The 17,878-nt window shown below is 35.8% G+C and overlaps 5 protein-coding genes across 6 annotated transcripts; 2 read left to right on the forward strand and 3 right to left on the reverse strand.

Moving 5' to 3' along the window:
- Positions 1-2,909: 2,909 nt before the first annotated feature.
- On the reverse strand, positions 2,910-7,079 carry LOC146164864 (small ribosomal subunit protein uS5). The gene is made up of 5 exons (XM_083380412.1): positions 6,942-7,079; positions 5,279-5,476; positions 4,760-4,933; positions 3,883-4,042; positions 2,910-3,438 (listed from the first exon to the last, which is right to left on the reverse strand). The coding sequence occupies exons 1-5, from the start codon at positions 7,077-7,079 to the stop codon at positions 3,275-3,277; spliced, it is 834 nt and encodes a 277-aa protein (XP_083236538.1). The 3' UTR covers positions 2,910-3,274.
- Positions 7,080-7,594: 515 nt separating this feature from the next.
- On the forward strand, positions 7,595-8,934 carry LOC146164865 (mitochondrial intermembrane space import and assembly protein 40-like). The gene is made up of 3 exons (XM_083381224.1): positions 7,595-7,735; positions 7,793-7,894; positions 8,260-8,934. Exons 1-3 carry the CDS (start codon positions 7,714-7,716, stop codon positions 8,628-8,630), a joined length of 495 nt encoding a protein of 164 aa, XP_083237350.1. The 5' UTR covers positions 7,595-7,713; the 3' UTR covers positions 8,631-8,934.
- On the reverse strand, positions 8,880-12,584 carry LOC146164866 (kelch domain-containing protein 10-like). The gene is made up of 8 exons (XM_083381223.1): positions 12,256-12,584; positions 12,001-12,136; positions 11,580-11,668; positions 11,203-11,357; positions 10,537-10,685; positions 10,075-10,229; positions 9,592-9,776; positions 8,880-9,288 (listed from the first exon to the last, which is right to left on the reverse strand). Exons 1-8 carry the CDS (start codon positions 12,329-12,331, stop codon positions 9,064-9,066), a joined length of 1,170 nt encoding a protein of 389 aa, XP_083237349.1. The 5' UTR covers positions 12,332-12,584; the 3' UTR covers positions 8,880-9,063.
- A 299-nt stretch (positions 12,585-12,883) lies between these two features.
- On the forward strand, positions 12,884-15,521 carry LOC146164867 (GATOR1 complex protein NPRL2-like). Its single transcript, XM_083380428.1, has 8 exons — positions 12,884-13,254; positions 13,326-13,423; positions 13,508-13,725; positions 13,854-14,050; positions 14,281-14,453; positions 14,528-14,701; positions 14,768-14,855; positions 15,018-15,521. Exons 1-8 carry the CDS (start codon positions 13,156-13,158, stop codon positions 15,144-15,146), a joined length of 1,176 nt encoding a protein of 391 aa, XP_083236554.1. The 5' UTR covers positions 12,884-13,155; the 3' UTR covers positions 15,147-15,521.
- LOC146164868 (tRNA N(3)-cytidine methyltransferase METTL6-like) lies at positions 14,453-17,233 on the reverse strand. 2 transcript variants are annotated; one of them, XM_083380430.1, is made up of 7 exons: positions 17,101-17,233; positions 16,451-16,606; positions 16,185-16,313; positions 15,857-16,027; positions 15,565-15,706; positions 15,451-15,491; positions 14,453-15,388 (listed from the first exon to the last, which is right to left on the reverse strand). In XM_083380430.1, exons 1-7 carry the CDS (start codon positions 17,194-17,196, stop codon positions 15,353-15,355), a joined length of 771 nt encoding a protein of 256 aa, XP_083236556.1. In that variant the 5' UTR covers positions 17,197-17,233; the 3' UTR covers positions 14,453-15,352. The 2 variants fall into 2 exon arrangements, with proteins under 2 accessions (XP_083236556.1, XP_083236555.1); XM_083380429.1 differs by having other exon boundaries at positions 14,453-15,491.
- Between the last annotated feature and the right edge of the window lie 645 nt (positions 17,234-17,878).

Here is a 17,878-nt window from a genome sequence, read left to right on the forward strand (position 1 = left end):
ATGTTGACCATTCTGTCTTTTTGCAACGTATTGGCACTTTTTCTCAGCTAAAGCTAGTTTCCATGAACACTATAATAGGAAAGAGTCTAGCGGTTAAGGCACCTCATCCATATCAATTACAATATAGAGAAACGTTCGAAACTGATACCTGGTCTCTTTCAACGCAAAGTTCCTTTTAAACAACTGTAAATCAAAACAATCACAAAGGTTCAGGTAGCTTCAGCTGGCCAAATACCGAAAGGCTACTGCTTAACGCTTGCTGATTCAGGAATAGCCTTGGCGTGCCTCGCTTAATCCATCCGGAAACATAGCTATAAACAGTTCACGTGCATCGAGCGTGGAAGAAACTGGAACAGCAGCGGCTGCGGATTTTACAGAACGAAAACCACCTTTCGGCCAGGACCTGGCTTTACTCAACTCGCGTTGGTGGTGTGCCTGAACCTCACCGCGGCCCCTAAGTAACTAATTGGTTTTGTCCTTCATACGACGCCCGAAGACCAGGTCCGTAAGTCGCGCACGCTGTAGGGTACGTCGTTTGCCGGAGTAAACAATTCGCCTACGAGCGCATTGGCTGATTTGCATATAATTAGGTGCCCTCACGGGTTCGTAGGTTATAAATCTCCGACTTCTGAAGTTCGTCGCAGCAGAAATGCAAAATTGCTGAATCGACGCCACGATAGCATTTCATAGAATAGAGCAACGTAGTGGTTCCTTGTATTTCCTTAATTCCAGAAGGTCCTCTGGGTAGAGTTGACAACTATATAAAATACAAGTTGTCTACAAAGGTTACTGAGATCAAAAAGCTGATGAAAAATTCCCATTCTAATATCATTTGCAAATCGCTTGTAAAGACTGCTACGTAATCTAATTTTGTTCTTATTTAGGATTTTGCCTATATCGCTATATTGACCAACAGAGTTTTTCAACCTCTTTTTTACTGAGATGTTTAAACGGAATTCAATTTAATTTTAGGTTAAATTTGTAGTATAAAATTCATACTGCAAAAATATTTTTAACGCATTAATTCTGGGGCTTAGTTAGCAAAGTGATGAATGATTTCAAAACTTTGCAAATGAGTAGAATTAGTATGACAAATACCAAAATACGAGCAAATATATTTAACATACTTAATTCAGCTTTTTTCATTTTAATCTTTTAAATGTTTGCTCTGTCCAGTTATATTGTTGAACCCCTACAAATCGCTAATCCATCAATTGCGCGAGAATCAAATGTAACTGTGCAAATGACGAAGTGCGCATTTGCCCGTTGCGCACATCTTAGCTAATTCTAACCAAAAACTGTGAAACGATCCACTTTTAACTCTAATCTAATTCAAAAAGCTGAAAGAACTCTAGTTGTCCAAGTCTGTCCTTGGGCTCTTAAAAACGCAGTTCCAATGAAGCTCGATGGCGGAGGCAGAGCTCAGAGCAAAGCTCAAGACAACCCACTGAGTTGGAAATTGTTGAGTTAAAGTAACGCGCGTCGTAGGCGCAGTTGCGCGTTTGCGCCCAATCCAAACGCGGAAATAATAGGTTTAGAAGTAGCGTGATTTAAGCCGGACAGCGGCAGGTTCACATTTTTAGCGTTTCTTCTGGACGCCGTTCTTGCCATATCTTTACAAATTTGACGAACTCCAACAGTGCAACGTATGTTACAGCCATGCGCAAACCGTATTGCTATAATCAAGAGTGGTTATTTTCCTCGCGTTTAACGGGTAGTCTTGCGTTGCAAATAAGGACTTTGCTGGGAAGTTGAAATTTGCTTGATCGTTGGTGAAACTTTATTTATTTTTGGTGTTTTACGAATGTAGTGAGAGCTGAACTCGTTAGACAAAACATAAGGAGTTTATTTATTTAAAAAAACTGTTTACTCTCCAAGGCTTGTCAATTCGCATTGCAGATCAACAAACATTACATATCAAACAAAGCGCATAATTAAACTGCTTTCTTAAATTTTGACCGGCCGTATTTATAAATAAACACTTTACATTGCACCAAGTCATGTTTTTATAGTTTACATTCATTATTAATAAGTTGGAAGCCACGTCACTTAAACGCTTTCACAAGGCCCTTACGATGAGTAGTCCTATATAGGGGTGGTAAAATCAACTTCATGCTTTTTCTGCAAATTAAGTGTGTTTCATTGTTCTGTAGATGTTAAATATTAAGTATATTACAAGTAGCCTGAAAATAATATAGGATTAATTGCAAAAGTTGGTGTAACTGTAAGATCTAGATCGGACCTTAAAGGGGATATAAATAACCTCTTACACCTAACGTCAAACGGTACCCACAATTTCATCAGTAACTCTAGCAATAATTTAAACACTAAACTCAAACCTCGACAAACGGTCCAGTGCAAAAAAACAGCGTCGCCCGGCCGTTGGGAAACCTTTTTTATACCGTTTTAGTCTTATTCCGATATCTTTAATTCGTATTTCGACGAGTTTAAGTCTACATCCGTAGTAAAAATGACTGCGTCTTCATGCTGGTATTATAGAGAAGTCCCCTCTTTCTAGTGGGGTGCCAGGATTCTTTAGGAAAATTGTACACGCGCTAATCGACTGATAATGTATTTTAGCTTATTTTATTGCAGATAGGCTTAAAGTTAATATCTTTTCAACCCTTTTAAAGAGTACTGGGAAAAACAAAATTTTAAACATAACAATTTTAGAGATTGCGTTGGAAGTCATAATGTGACGCCACTAAACAAGCAACCTTAAAACAACATTTACGTTCCACGCGTTCGGTTACACCGTAGGTACGGTTCACAGGAGCAAAGATACGAGAATAAATCACTTGTCCAATTAAGGTGCTTAAAAATATTTTTCACCTCTGAAAAGTTAACTCAAAACTAAACCGCTTTCTGGCAGCCTTAAAAAGACGCTTTCCTTTCCAAGGACTATTAAAGTGATGACAATGTTTTTTGAGATGCAACTCTGTATTTCAGCCACAACGCACAGTCAAAACAAGACTCGCACAAAGAACACATAATCAAATCAAACTTTCGAAAACTTAAAAAAGGAGTGAAAGTTAAATGATTGATATCGGTCGGTCGGTCGGTCGGGTGTACTCTTTTGCTGATGGAACTTAATCGGTGCTTTAAAAACTCAATGGATTCAACGTAAAACATAAGAGAGACAAGCGGGCCGAAAACACAAAGTTTGCATTTCAAAAAAAATCACACATTGACAGTAAACTTGACAACGTGCCTTGGGACGCCGATGCACGCACGATCAGTGATCAAGCTGGGCGCCATATGGCCGTGCCGTCGTTTAGTACTTGCGCACCTCCTGTTTCTGTACACCAGAGGAGAGATGGGTTTTGCTGAGATGGTCAGTGTACTCCTGGTACGGGGTTTTCGTGAGGGGCTGGTCGCGCCAAAGGTCAGGGGTCAAGTAGCTGTAGGTCTTCGAAATGGCGTTGAAAGTGGCCTTGGCTGTGAAGGAAGGAGAAATGTTAGCGCATGATTGCAGGTTCAGTTGGGGCCGGAGTGAATCCAGTACCATCAATAATTTAGGCCGTTTACATATTTTATAGTTTATATCCTTGCATAGCACAACACATTTGCTCTGTACAAACAACTGAGGAAATGTACGATGCAATCAAAAAGTTTTTACGCATTACCAAACAGTATTATAATCTGAGCAGCGTTTAAATTCCTTAATGTTATTTTAATAAAATAAAGTATCAACAAAATAAGGACGGTATTTTTCTCCACAAATTTAAGTATTCCACAAACAAAATAAACGGTTATAAAAACTTTGAAAAAGGGTACTAGTGCAGCACTTCGGTTTAATTTTTGTTTCAGAAGTTTCCAAGGCCTTAAGGAAATTTTTCAGATGCTTGGCAAAGGTTTTTTAACAAAACACATGCACCATACCAAAGTTTCCAAGGGTGGCCGTCTGTCCACGAGCGGAGGTGTAACAATCCTCCAATCCTGCCATGCTGAGAAGCTTCTTGGGCACTGGAGCGGACACGATGCCTGTTCCGCGAGGGGCCGGAATCAAGCGCACATGAACACTGCCACATTTACCATGAACCTGTGTACAGTAAATAACATACATTAAGGATACACAGTTCAACCAGGAACCAGCGTTAAACACGGAAGTCCAGCAATAAGACTAATTAGAACACACCCACGGCAGAATAAAACACAGTTTAGAATAAGACTGGAACGTCTAAACCTGAATAAAACCTAAACGTGTCCGAATAAAACTTAAATGGCCAAAATACAGACTACACAAGCTTTTACCTAACCACAAACCCTATCTCTAACTTCATAACCAATTAGTCTAAAAAGTTCAACCGTAAGCAATACTTAGCCCAATCATTACCCCAAACAGGGTAAACAATGTAGTGTTAAAACAACGGTGCCGTTTAAACTAGTGCATCAAAGGAACCGATAACAAACAGGTGTCCCCAATTGTCCAATACCTTCTATTCTAATAGTTTATGCATTACTTTGTCCATTTAGGCCTTATTCCGATAAGTAATATTTGAGATCTCCTTCTGCCGTAACCAGCGGCTATTATTTTGCCTTATTGCGTGTGTTCCCAGTGGTGAGTCTACTGGAAATAAGGGCTATACTTAAACAGTTTTGAACATTTTCTTATACATAAACAGTTTTGAACATTTTCTTATCTAAATTAGACTAAAATGTTATACTTCAAATTCAGATGTTTATAGTATGTCAATGTTTAAAAATGTTGAAAACAGCTAAAACACTACTTGGGTATACAAGACTGAACAATCTTTACCTTGCAAGGTACAGTGTGGGGTTTACCCAGTTTGTTTCCCCAGTAGCCACGACGAATGGGAATGACAGAGAGCTTGGCAAGGGTGATTGCACCTCGGATGGCAGTCGCCACTTCCTTGGAGCATTTCACACCCAGGCCAACGTGGCCGTTGGAATCTCCAACTGCAACGAACGCCTGGAGAAATACAAACAAAAAAGTTACAGAAAAACTACGACACAAAATACAATTGTCAGATAAGTTGCATGATAATACTGATGTATTGTATAAACACTGTTTGTAGGCATTTGTCAGATATGTCACAAGTACTTTTAAAGCAGCATTTAAGGTGCAGCATATAACTAAGGTTAAGTAACAATTGGAGGGCTAGATTATTTTAAAAAATAATTTTTTTTTTAGTTTTGCCATATACAAATCATTAGGTTGTGCAAAATTTAACAATAAGCTTGTACAAAAATAGAAAAAAGTTCCATTTACAACAGAAATTTAAATCTCCATTTACTGTTACAATATTTAATTTACCTTGAAGCGAGTTCTCTGCCCGGCTCTGGTCTGCTTCTGGACAGGCATGATCTTCAACACCTCATCCTTCAGCGACGATCCGATGAAGAAGTCGATGATCTCGCACTCCTTGATCGGAAGTGAGAAAAGATAGATCTCCTCTAGAGATTTGATCTTTCCGTCCTTGACCAGTCTTCCCAATTTAGTGACAGGGGTCCACTGAAAACAACAAAATGGTTTAATGGAAAATCTTTTATTGATTGTTAGCGTATATGGATTTATTTTATGCTCATAAAATATTTGAAGCCTAACAATTTTAATTTTTTGAGTCAAGGTGTAGATTAGTTGAAATCCTCTGTATCATTTTAGTTCAGGAAGTATTCTTAAATAGTGTACCCTCTGTTTGAAATAATTTTAAGAACACTAAAAATAATTAAGTCAATTTATAGAAAACCAGAAATTTGTGAGTTAAAGTAAAGAGAACAAGACCATATTACAATAAATTATCATCAGTGTACATAAAGTCTGGCACAATTTTGGGAACAAGTTTAGTTATTAATTCAGTGCAGTGGAAGGCTGGTAAATTTCAAACAACACTCCGGCATATCTTCCATTATTGAAAAAAAAACTTGCAGGTGCATAGTTTAGATTATGCAGAGATCTTAGGTGCGCCATTAAGGTTTTATGCAGCCCTGTTTTTTAAGGGTTTTATGCAGCCCTGTTTTTTTTTTAACTAGAAATATGTTTCTAGTAAGATCGGGTGCATTTTATGATTTTTTGATGCACTTTGTATTGCATACATTGCACTGTAAACCTATGCCAATGCGATAAACAAGGGTACACAAACATTTTACGTATTTGGGGTGCAGTTCAGATATTTCTGGGTACAGTTTTGTAAGATTAAAAAAACATTAGGGTGTCTGTAAGTGTTTAGGGGAGTCAGCGGGTGCTGGTCTACAATCCTATCACAATTATTAAATCAACGCACATTATTTGGGTTAGGGTGCAAGCTAGCGTTTGTGTGTGAGTGGGTCAAGTATAATTATATTCATTACTTAATCCTAACCCGCAGCCTAACCCAAATAATGTGTGGGCGAGGAGGATCTCAAATAAAATGTGCACATGCGCAACAAATGCATTGGTGAAATGCACACAAACTGTGCACTTCGCGCAAATGTGCACGGAATTTGCATTTGAGCTGGTGGTCTATAATCGACCACAACAAACATTATTTGGGTTAGTGTTTGGGTAGTTTAAGCAATAATAATAAATAATAATTATAATAATACTTCCTCACCCAAACATTGTGCGTTGCTTTATTATTTGTTTCAACGCTGTAGGGTAAGGCGTACTACAGAGAGGAACTTCTTAGTTGCAAACTCAATCTATAGCCGCTTACAGAACTTGCGGGATCGGCTCATTGTTACACATATATACAAAGGGGTCATTTACCGAACTTCGAATTTGGGTAACAAGTTGCAGGGCAAATTTAAAAAAAAAAAAAAATTTTAAATATACTACTGTGTTCCAAGATGCATATTTTGCAGCAGTGCACCTGCACATTTTGCTTTTCAAGATCAGCGCCCAAACCAGAAATACTGGAACTGCGCCTGCATAATGGCTTGCCAATTTTTTTCTGCAAGTGTTCTACACACGCAAAACTTGAGAAAAGGAGTCGGCTTACGGTTTTTTCGTCGTCCTTGCCCCTTCCGCGTCCTCTGCCTCGACCACGGCCTCTTCCCCTTCCGCGGCCACGACCGCCAAATCCTCCGCGAAATCCACCACGAGTTCCTGATCCACCGGCTGGTGCTGCGTCCGCCATACTGTGGGAGGGCAAAACAAAACTTTAAAACTCGGATTTCAGGCAGGATAAAAGGAAAATCTGACAACTTGATAGGTAAACCAAAATTACAGTCTACCTCGGCCTAAATTAGGATAATTTACTCCTCCCAGCATCATACACACACACAGAAAGCTCATAACTTCATCATGTATATAAATTTTAGCATTTTCATCGCAAAAATCACCGATTAATTAGGATAAAACGAAGATGTGCGACTTACATGTTGTGGTAAGTGAAAAGAATTAAAACATAAAAAGTACGTCAAACGTGCACTAGGTCACGTGGAAAACAAACAGTAAATTTATTTTTACTTTAGGGGGCCCAAAAATAGAGACAAATCATAAATAGTAGGTCTGCTGATTAGATATATTTGGGATAAAACAAACTTTATTTGGCTTAGTTATTTAATATTTTCAACTATTTTTATTTTACCTCATTGTTACTTAAGAGTTTCTCTATTTGGGGAAAGTTTGAGGTCACCTTAGTTTTTCGAAATTAAAGTCATGCTGATAATTGACTTTTTACCTAAACTTGCTTAAATACAATTTGTAAAACCGTTTTTCTTAAAAAAAATTCAGGGTCTTATTTCAGCAAGGACCCGGGAAAGAATAAAATGTCATATTGCCGCAAGGAAGGTAAGGTATGATGTTAAATCCGAGATTTGCCTGGTTTTGAAAATTTATGTTTTACAGGCAAAGACACAATTATTTTTGCAACTGAGGAGTTTTTATCAACTCCAAGTACAGTCACATTAAAGGCTGACAACCCTGATGAGTTGGACAAAAGTAACGCTGGTAAGTTGTAAAATTTTTAATTTTTGTTTATTTAACATTTTGCCTGTAATAAATGTTTGCGTATTCACCACAGTATTATATAAATTTACCTGTATAGATTTATTGGCGTTTTCGTCCTGTGCTCATAGAATTTTACGCTCTACATTTGGAAGAAAGGATTTACTCCTCAAAAGTTAGCACTCTAATAAACTTAATTTAAATATACTCTCTGTGATCCAAGCATTGTGCGTCAGCAAGATAAAATAAATGATCTATGTCAGTTGATTATAATCACAAATATGGATTATTTGTTTTGCCACACATTTCCGCAATGCTTGAAAAACTAGTTATTTAACAAATAAATATTTACTATTGTACATTTTAAGGTGCCATCCTTCCTAATGGAGAAATAAACTTTGACTGTCCTTGTTTGGGTAATCTGCCTAATGGTCCGTGTGGGCCAAGTTTTCGCGAAGCATTCACCTGTTGGGTGGAAAACAAAGACAATGAAGAGACCTTTGCCGATAAATGCTACGAGCACTTTATAAAGTGGGAGGGTTGTTTGAGTGAAAACAGAGACATTTACAAATCGTCAGGGGATTCTGGATCTGACGAACCTGATGTACCAGACCTTAATGCAGCCCTTGGACCAGATTCTTCGAACAATTCCGAACAAATACCAATTGAAGATAAAGCTAGTAGCAGACAGTCAGACACACAACCGCGTGCAATTGCAGCTGCTTCAGTTAAAAAATAATTTCTATTTATTGTGTATGTTTTTTGTTGTCCTATTAAAACCCTGTAATATCTACCAACAAAGTTGATTGTGATGCTCTTTTATTTATACCAATCATGAATGAGCAAGTATTAATGTGATCCCAGATTTCATACAAAAAGCAACTTCAGAAGGGATAGATCAGTTGTTAAATTACACTTCTATGTACTGCGTATCTTTGATTGATCACATCATCTTACAACTTTCTAATAACGCAACCTACAGTCATCGTTGACTTTAGTAGACATATGTAATGGCATTCAAAAATAAATTATGATGCACGATACATTTCAAATGTACAAATGTAGAAAAAGTAAAATAGGCACTATAAAATACTGTCTAAAAGGGTGACCTTAATTCAATACAATAGAATAGAAATGAAAGAGAATAATTTATATTAGGCAGCTCATAGTAATCATGCTCCTTCTGGACAAGGCAGCTTGTTTATAAACGTTTGATTTATGCCCATGCTGAGTAATTGGCGTCTTGACATTTTAGCTAGCGTTGGATTTGCGCGGAGTAGGGTCTGCCAGCACATGGTCTGAAGCGATGGCACTTTTAGCCAGATTTTATAGCAGGAGTTGGTTCTGGTGGTCTTGACAATGCAGGTCACGCCACCAAAAACGACCATACAACCTTCCTGCAACAAGAAATTAATTTGAAAATCAATTCAAACTAAAAACAAAGAATTAAACTTTAAAATGGCAAAAAAATGTTAAAGACAAATATTAGTTCGAATTTTATTGTCTATTACAAGACCTCAAGATATCTTTCTATACATTAAACAATTCATTTCAATAAAATAAATATTTAAAAAAACAACCATGGTTATTTAATACTGTGTAAAATGATTATTTAACACTGTGTAAAAATAAAATTGTTCTGTGATTTTCATAATTTTTTTAAAACCTTTAAATTTCAATGTATTAAGCATGTATTATACCTGTGTAATGGCAGAAGAGTGAAAATAAACTGGTTCTGGCATGTCGCCAAGCTTGGTCCACTGCAGGTCTGTAAGGTTGAGTCGCCAAAGATCTCCGAGAATCTTTGAGCCGTCATAACCGCCGCAAATGTACGCATAATTGCCAAGCTGAGCGCAGCTGTGACATCTTCGCGGATGTGGAAACTCTAAACAGGACAAAAGATTGTTTGAAGAGAAAATTTAACATCAAATTTTACTGAATTATTAAAAAAATATATTTTTCTATAAATATCTTAAACGTTTAACTGAGTAGCATAGAGATTTTTTTCTTTAACATGTATTGGCTGCTGGATATACCTTACATGCAAACCTTTTTTACCGCAAATTTTATTGGATTAATTGAGACAGTCAGGGTGTCATAATAATTTAATGAAAACACATGTTTTAATTAATTTTTTATTGTTATAAAACTTAAAGGCACAACAGAAAATCTTATTTTTTTACCATTTGTTCGCTTGTCTTGTTTCGTCTGTACCACAGTCCAAGCATTTCCTCCAATTATAAAAATATAAATTTGTTTAAGAGAATAAACGTTTTGGGAAGTTCCGCCACCCAGCACATAAATATGTTGGGAATCATATGCGATTTCATGTCGATATCTGAAAGAAAAACACATTAGATTTTTACCTCAAACAAAACACTTTAATAATGTTACAAAATCTAAAACTTGATAAACATTACAACAGCAAAGCTAACTTTGTCTCCCATATTCCATCGAAGACATCATACAGAAAATTTACATGAAACAAACATGCCAGTGAATCCTTTTTTTAAAGATAACAAATTAATTTCGCTTATAAGTACAGAGACTTACTCAATCAAACAGACAACTACATTCCCATTGCAACATCTAAAAGAATGACCAGGAATCAAGCTAGCAGTGTACTGCTAAAAACTTGTATTTACCTTTCACTTGGAAGTTCATGTGTCCTGTTGTTTGGCCTCACCTCCCTCCAATTGAAGGTGGTAAGATCAAGTTCATGCAACTCAGTGTTGTAGATGTATCCCGTTGTACCTCCATAAACATAAAGCTTGCTACCAATAACAGCCATTGCCTGAAAGAAAAAAAACCTGCCTTTAATTAAATCAACATATATTTAAGAGTATCTGTAATTACATATTATTTAGAGCAAATTTAACCAATGTGTTGAAGGAAAATATCAATATTACATAAAAGCATTATGTTACCAAAGTAGCTCTTCTAAACTTTTTAATTTTTGGTACAATTATGATGTTGGTGATATCCTTTCCTAAACAGCATAAACCTATAACCCCAGGCAACATACGTCAGTACAGTGTAATCAGGAAGTTAAGAGATCAAAATTGCAGGTCAGTGACAAATTATATGGAGCAAGTGCCAATGACATACACCATGATTCACTTCTAAAGGGTAGACGACACCTGCTAACTCTCACGGTTATGATCCAATACTAGCAAAAGCCAAATATGTTTTAAAACACAAAGTTTACCTTAAGAGTTTTCTATAAAAAAACTAGTTTTCTCAACAAAACGGCAGTATGATACAAATATTATCAGTCCATAATATGCTATCAATACGTTATAAAAAACTACCTGTCCATATATTTTTTCAGGTTTTGATCCTGTACAGTTAACTACACCCCATCTTCCTGAGTTAAGGTGGCAAGCTGAAAGTTGATTGCTACTTTGCTCACCGAATGGCAAACCGGTTCCTCCGAACACCAGCATATGGCCACCATGTCTAATTGCTGAAAAAAAAATGCAAAAAAATAACTAATGTTACAAAGCAAAAAATGTAGCAAGATTTTAAAAAGTGTAGCAAAAATATAAAATAAAACTTTGCTTTGACTAAAATTTATATTGTAATTTTAGGACTTTAGGCTACCTTATATTTTTTAGGGTCTTGTTGTAATGACAAGTTTAGCTTTGTTTTTAAATGAAGGAAAGTACCACAATTCAAAGAGGGTTACCTGAGTGCGAAGCAAGTTCGTGAGGCATTTCTGCGTCATCTTGAAGTAGAACCCAGTCATTTGTAGAAATGTTGAACTTCCAAAGTTGTCTGCAAAGCCAAATTGTTAATTTTTTTTTTAACTTTTTGTAGTTTGATGGTTATTTAAAAGCACTTAGTTTAATAAATCAGCCCTACTGTTTCAAAATAACTTCATGTAATGGACAATTAAGGCAGCTAAATCTATTGCATAGACTAGAGTGCTGTTGCACATCCTTTTTTATAAATTTAAAAGTGTACTCGAGGTGCACTCATTTGGTCTTTGTTGCCCCCAATAACTCGGGATTTTTTCAGTGTGCACCTGTGAGATCTCAACGAGATCTGCCACACTTTCCAGACTGGCCTCAAGGATCTGGCACCACAGTTAAAAAAACTTAACCCACCTAAACAATGAAATCTCTTCGGTTAATCTTCCTTCATCATCTTCCCCAACATCTGGGTTGTAGCCGCCAAGCACCCACATATTGTCATTATTGGCAACAGCTCGGTGACCACTTCTTGCGCGAGGATAAGTTGAATCTACAACCAAATACTTTGTTTAAAATAAAAAATGTAACATAATAGTACCAAATCTGGCCTCTACATTTGTTAATAAAGCTTGCTTATAATTGTAAGTACCAATTAAGTACAATACATACCTGGAGAATTTACTTTAATAAACTTATTTAAACAAAATTGGTTTTGAGTGGCAATTTCTGGTTCATCAGAGTCCATATTTACAAAATTGAATCACCTAAAGAACATATACATAAATTGGATACTAATCATAGCTTTTGCAATGTTAATTTAACACTCGAAACCAATAAAATACAGAAAATATCAAAAAAAAATGAAAATCTTATTAAAGAACAGATAATATAGGTTCCTGGTTACACTTGGCTGTTTTACTTAAGAAAAAAAGTCGATATTTAGACGACAGGTGTTCCACCTAAAAGCTAAACTAAAATTTGATTAACGTTGAATCCAAAACACTCGTAATCTAGGAACGCCAACTGACCACTTTACCAGTTTGACAAGTTACACAAAACAAACCTACGAAAGATCCACTCGAGTGAGCAATTCTGCGTCATTGCAACGTCACCACGAAAACACTTGGAAGTCAAAAAGAAAAAAAAGCACGCAGTCTCTTTAAAAATGCAACGCATCGCTGCATGCAATATGAACTTTGAACATCTTGGTAGGGTTCATATGTTTTAAAAATCTATTTTGCACCCATTGTATAAAACAAAGCATATCACGACTGAATGTTGTCTTTTGTGACAATTTTAGTTGCACTGTTTTCGCACAAAACTTAATTTATGACTATATTTAATTAGGGGTTTTACCCAAAAAAGAACAGCTGATATGTTCATAAACAGTGAACTTCTTGAATTCTGAAATGCAATTATCATACTGTTTTTGACTTTTTATTGTTATCTCCCTTCATCGGAATGGCGTTGAGTTGTTTTCCTAGCTAATACGATCGTAAACGATTCAAGTTGTGACGAAAATAACGCCAAATAGAATTGCTCATAGGCCAGGCCCAGACATCTAACGCAATGGATCTGGCAGCTAAACTTTACGTGGAACAACACCCAATTGAATGCATGTTCTTTAGCGAATTTCACCACAAACAAGGTCCCAAAATCACATACCAAGTAAGAATTTTCATATTTTGTAACTGATTATACGACTTAAATGTAATTTATTTAACTGCCCTTTTTCACAGTACCCAGAAGGATGTATAACAAAGGAAAATGGCATTCTGGATACTGTTATAAATTATATTATTCCGAGGCCTGATCTGCAACAGAAGCTAATAACAGTGTAAGATTAGTAATCTTCTGCACATTAACAGAAGTCCTAACAATCTAATAACATTCCATCTAAAACCATGTTTGGTGTGCTCAGAAATGCAGTACAAAAGAAAGTGATTGGTTGTCCAGTCTGCCTAAACGATTCCCACTACCCCCGCAACCAGTACATCTTTAATTTCGGTTTGGTATTAGACAGCAAGCACAAAAGCTCTCCTTGTATTCCCCTGGTGAAGAAGCTGTCAAACTACATGATAGAAGTGGAAAGAGAAGATTGCTTTGTTTCAGAGGAAACAACTAAACTTAAAATTCCAGGTAGGATGCTGAATGAAGTAAGAACATGATATATGAAATAAACATCTGTTTCCAACTTTTTTAATATAAAGGAAACAACCCCAGTTGATGTTTCATAGGTTTTGATTGCTTTTTTAATTTATTTGCAGACCTTCTGAAAGAAATCTTCACTCAGTTAAATGAAAGGGGCTGTTGCACTGTACCCATTAACGAATCAACCACAATCTACCTTAAAGTGTTTCCACCTACATCTTTACCTCCTCCAGTGTACGATCATCATGTTCCAATTTTGCGCATCAATAAAGACGATTATGACGTGACAGACTGGGATTTGACCACTCAGCAAGTTAGTTTTAAGGATCAAAATATATTACATGAATCTTCATTTTTAATAAACTGTCCTGGTTTACTATACCATATTGGTGTTTTCTTTAATAAAATCAACCTACACCTTTGAAGGTAATAGCAAGATAGATAAATAATAAGATTTTGCCTTTTAGGGCAACAAGCTACAGTATTAACATCCTTTTAAATGGCATTCATTTTAAAAAATATTTAAATTAACTCATTTTTTAGATTTTACCTTTTATTGATGGGTTTCGACATGTACAGAAAATAGCGGCTTTGGCTGACATGGATCCAGAATTAACACGAATCGGAATTCAAAACCTGGCCTTTTACAACCTTATAAAACTCATTTCTGTTTTTCAATATACCAATGTCTACATAACAACACCAAAAATTAACATGTAAGGCATTTTATTGCTAACAAACCACCTAAATGAAACAGAATAAAATTTGTGAATCAATAAAATTTTTACAGAATTATGGATGATGATAAGTTTCAAGACGAATGTCTGACTTACGTTGCAAGGACAGGACACCAAAAGCCGGGTCTGCGAGATGTCATGACTTTATATTGTGGCTTGGAGCCTGGTGTTAAAGTTCAGGACTTGTGTTCGAGGCACCAAGACGAAATAACAAGAGTCAACGAACAGTGAGACAATTATGACCCTATTTGTGTTGTATTTTGTTTTAACAATGTATTGCGATTTTACTTTAGGAAGTTGATTCAGTTTGGATTGATTCACGAACTTATTCGCAAGATTGATATGTATCCAGTGGCACTAAAGCCAACTCATGGCTCAAGGGTAAGATTTGCACTGGTCATCAGTGCTTGGTTAGCTAATTTTTATTACTTGCATAGATATTTTTTTGATATAAAGAATATTATTGTTTAGAGAAATCACTTTGTAAATAGAAAAAAACGCAATAAAAGTCGAGAAAGATTATTTTTGTGATTTCTTTTTTAGTCAAATCTACACAAGTATACAACGGGGCAGTACAATTCTGAAGAAGTTTGCTGTAAACTCATGATAAACCAAGCAGAACTCCACCAACGATTAGAACAGGACCATAATGTTGTCTCTCTGTGGAAGTGAACTGGTACATGCATAAACGGATTCCTCAGAAAGTCAACCTTTCACATGAAGATTGCAAAACCTTCGAATGTGAAAAGCCAACAATATGCAATGCTATGTTGGGCAAAATTGATTTCATCCAGAAGCCTCTTCCTTCTTTGCCTTCCAAATGCTGAATACCATTTTTTCTTAATGCACAGAAATGCACATGACAATTTTATTCTGATTTAGCACTTCTTTGGTATTTTCCCTGAAGAAAGACTCTTGGGACAGATATGTTTTTCTTGTGGTTGACAGTTTCGCGCATGACATATTCATTACTAACCACACTGAATCCACATTCCTTCACCATCAATTCCATTTGTTCTAAAAAAACAAAAATTATCTTTTAAAGCTGTTTTTGTCTAAAAAATAAAAAATAACACTGTAAAGTATCTACCTTTGGCAAAGTAGTATGCCCTTGTTCCATCTTGGCGGACATAGAAGCTGTCTGAAATTTTACTTCCTGGACTGAATCTTAGCATTGCCCAATCATGGAGTCCATAGTCGCGAAACAATAGTAGTCCACCTGGTTTTAAAACCTAGAATATCGTTTTAAATATATCAAAAATAGGAAAATGTTATAGTTATTAAACAATAATTGTTTTAGTACTTCATTAAAACTAAAATAACTTTAATTTATATATGAATTTAAAAACACAATGTGGCTGTTATTTAGCACTAAGTTTTACCTTTGAAATGTTCTTTAAAACATATGAAAAATTGTCTGGATGTATAGCACTAAGCACAAATATTAGGGTGGCAATGTCTACACTTGCTTCTGGGACATTGTCACAAAGTTGTTGCTTGGAAAGATCACACTGAAAAGCTACGCACTTGTTCGATGAGTAATTCTCATTATCCTAAAAACATTGCTGTATTAGTAAGTAGGATATTTTTAATGTGAGACATATTAAACAGTGTGAAAAAAACAAATTAAGCCCTCTTTCCTTGTTAAATTAGGGCAGTTTGGTTAAATAATGTACAGTCCACCTGTCAATCACAATATTTGAATCCTACTTTTACAAATTGCACTGCTCTTGGTGAAAAATCACAAGCATACACAAATAGATTGGGAAAATCCTTGATAAGGGGAAATATAGCATTTCCAACCCCGCATCCAGCTTCAAGAAGAGTCACATGGTTGTTCTGTAGTATTAACATAACTTGTTTAGCTGTCAATTGATCGTTAAACCAACATATATATATATTACTTAAGCGATGGAATATTTCAAAAAAATTTATACAATATGGTCATTTAAAAGAGAACCTACTTCAATTTTTACCTCATTTAGTCTATTTTTAAGTTCCTCAAATTCTCTACTTGTCCAATGCCTGTCCTTAAAAAAGTTTGTTTGGTTTCGTTTGTAAAACAGGTCCCACATTTTTTGGGCCTCATTCTCAAGCTTTGTTCGACGAAAATCACTTACAAGTTTGACATCCTGCAAATAGCACTTTCTTATAAATATTTTCCACCATTACTTTACTTTAGATATGCTTAAAAGGTCACATATAAAAGAAGGTATTTTCAAAGCTTGAGTGATGATGATGTGAAATGAAACAATGTTTTGTTTAAAGGTGTTATTTGTGAAGATATATCTAATTAGGTTTTACCACACTTATGTTCTTCTTAACTTATTGTCTTTACCATTATAATACGAACACATGTGTGGAATAATAATCACCAAAACGTAACGCATAAAACGTTTTGGGCGCTGGTCCTACCACATTTTTGTCCGGGGGTTTATTTTGCTAACAATAGTTGGGTTAGGGTAGGAGTTAGCGTTTGGGTGAGTCAAGTGTTAATATAATATTTATTCTTACATATTTATTCCATTCCGTGCAATTTGAACTTTGACAACTCGGTTCGTTACTGTTAAAATAAATGTGGTAGGATTCTAGACCAGCGCCACGTTTTTTACAAAGAAATAATCACCTGCTTTTTAAGCATTTCGACTTCATCGTTTGATAAAGCCCTCGCTTTGGAGGTGGACCACTGGTCGGCGTCGCTTCTTGATGAAACCTCAGCCATTACAATGTAGCCCAAACAAAAACTGACGTGCTAAAACGCAACACCGATTCGAATTCATTCATGCAAAATTACTCACTACAAAAAGTCACGTGGAACACTTCAATAATAAACAAAGCGCACTGAAGCGTAATTTTCTGCGGTTTGGTGAGCTTATGAACAAAAATATTTCACAAACCTTCTTGACTTGTTATTTAAAAACAGTGCAATAAAACGTTAAAAGACCTGTTTGTGTTAGATCATGCTTATTCAATTCAGGCTTTGTATTTAACATTTGTAATTTTGAGGCTCGAGTTAGTTGTCGCCTCCAACGGTAAATGGTCATATTCGACATAGTGGTACAGCTTTTGACATAACGGTCTGTCACTTACATAGCTTGACCTTTTAAATGGAATTAGGGATTAAAAATACTATACAAACGGCGTTGATGAGTTTCTCATATAGCTTATTGCAAACAAAATACTAGTGCACAACTGTTTACACATAAGAAGTAAATTATATCAAAGTTTTACCTCGTAGGCTATATTCAGTTAGAAAATTAGGTATTTCACTTTTAGGTTAAAATCTTAAAATACGGATTTTGTCGATTGACGTCAATGAATTTTTATGAACTGAAAAGCAGCTTAACTACTTTGTAAAGTTATTTTTAAAATTGCCCCTGAGGCGCTTATGAAAAACACCGAAC

This window comes from Ascidiella aspersa, chromosome 2 (genome assembly GCF_963924565.1).
Source record: "Ascidiella aspersa chromosome 2, kaAscAspe10.2, whole genome shotgun sequence".
Taxonomy (NCBI): domain Eukaryota; kingdom Metazoa; phylum Chordata; class Ascidiacea; order Phlebobranchia; family Ascidiidae; genus Ascidiella; species Ascidiella aspersa.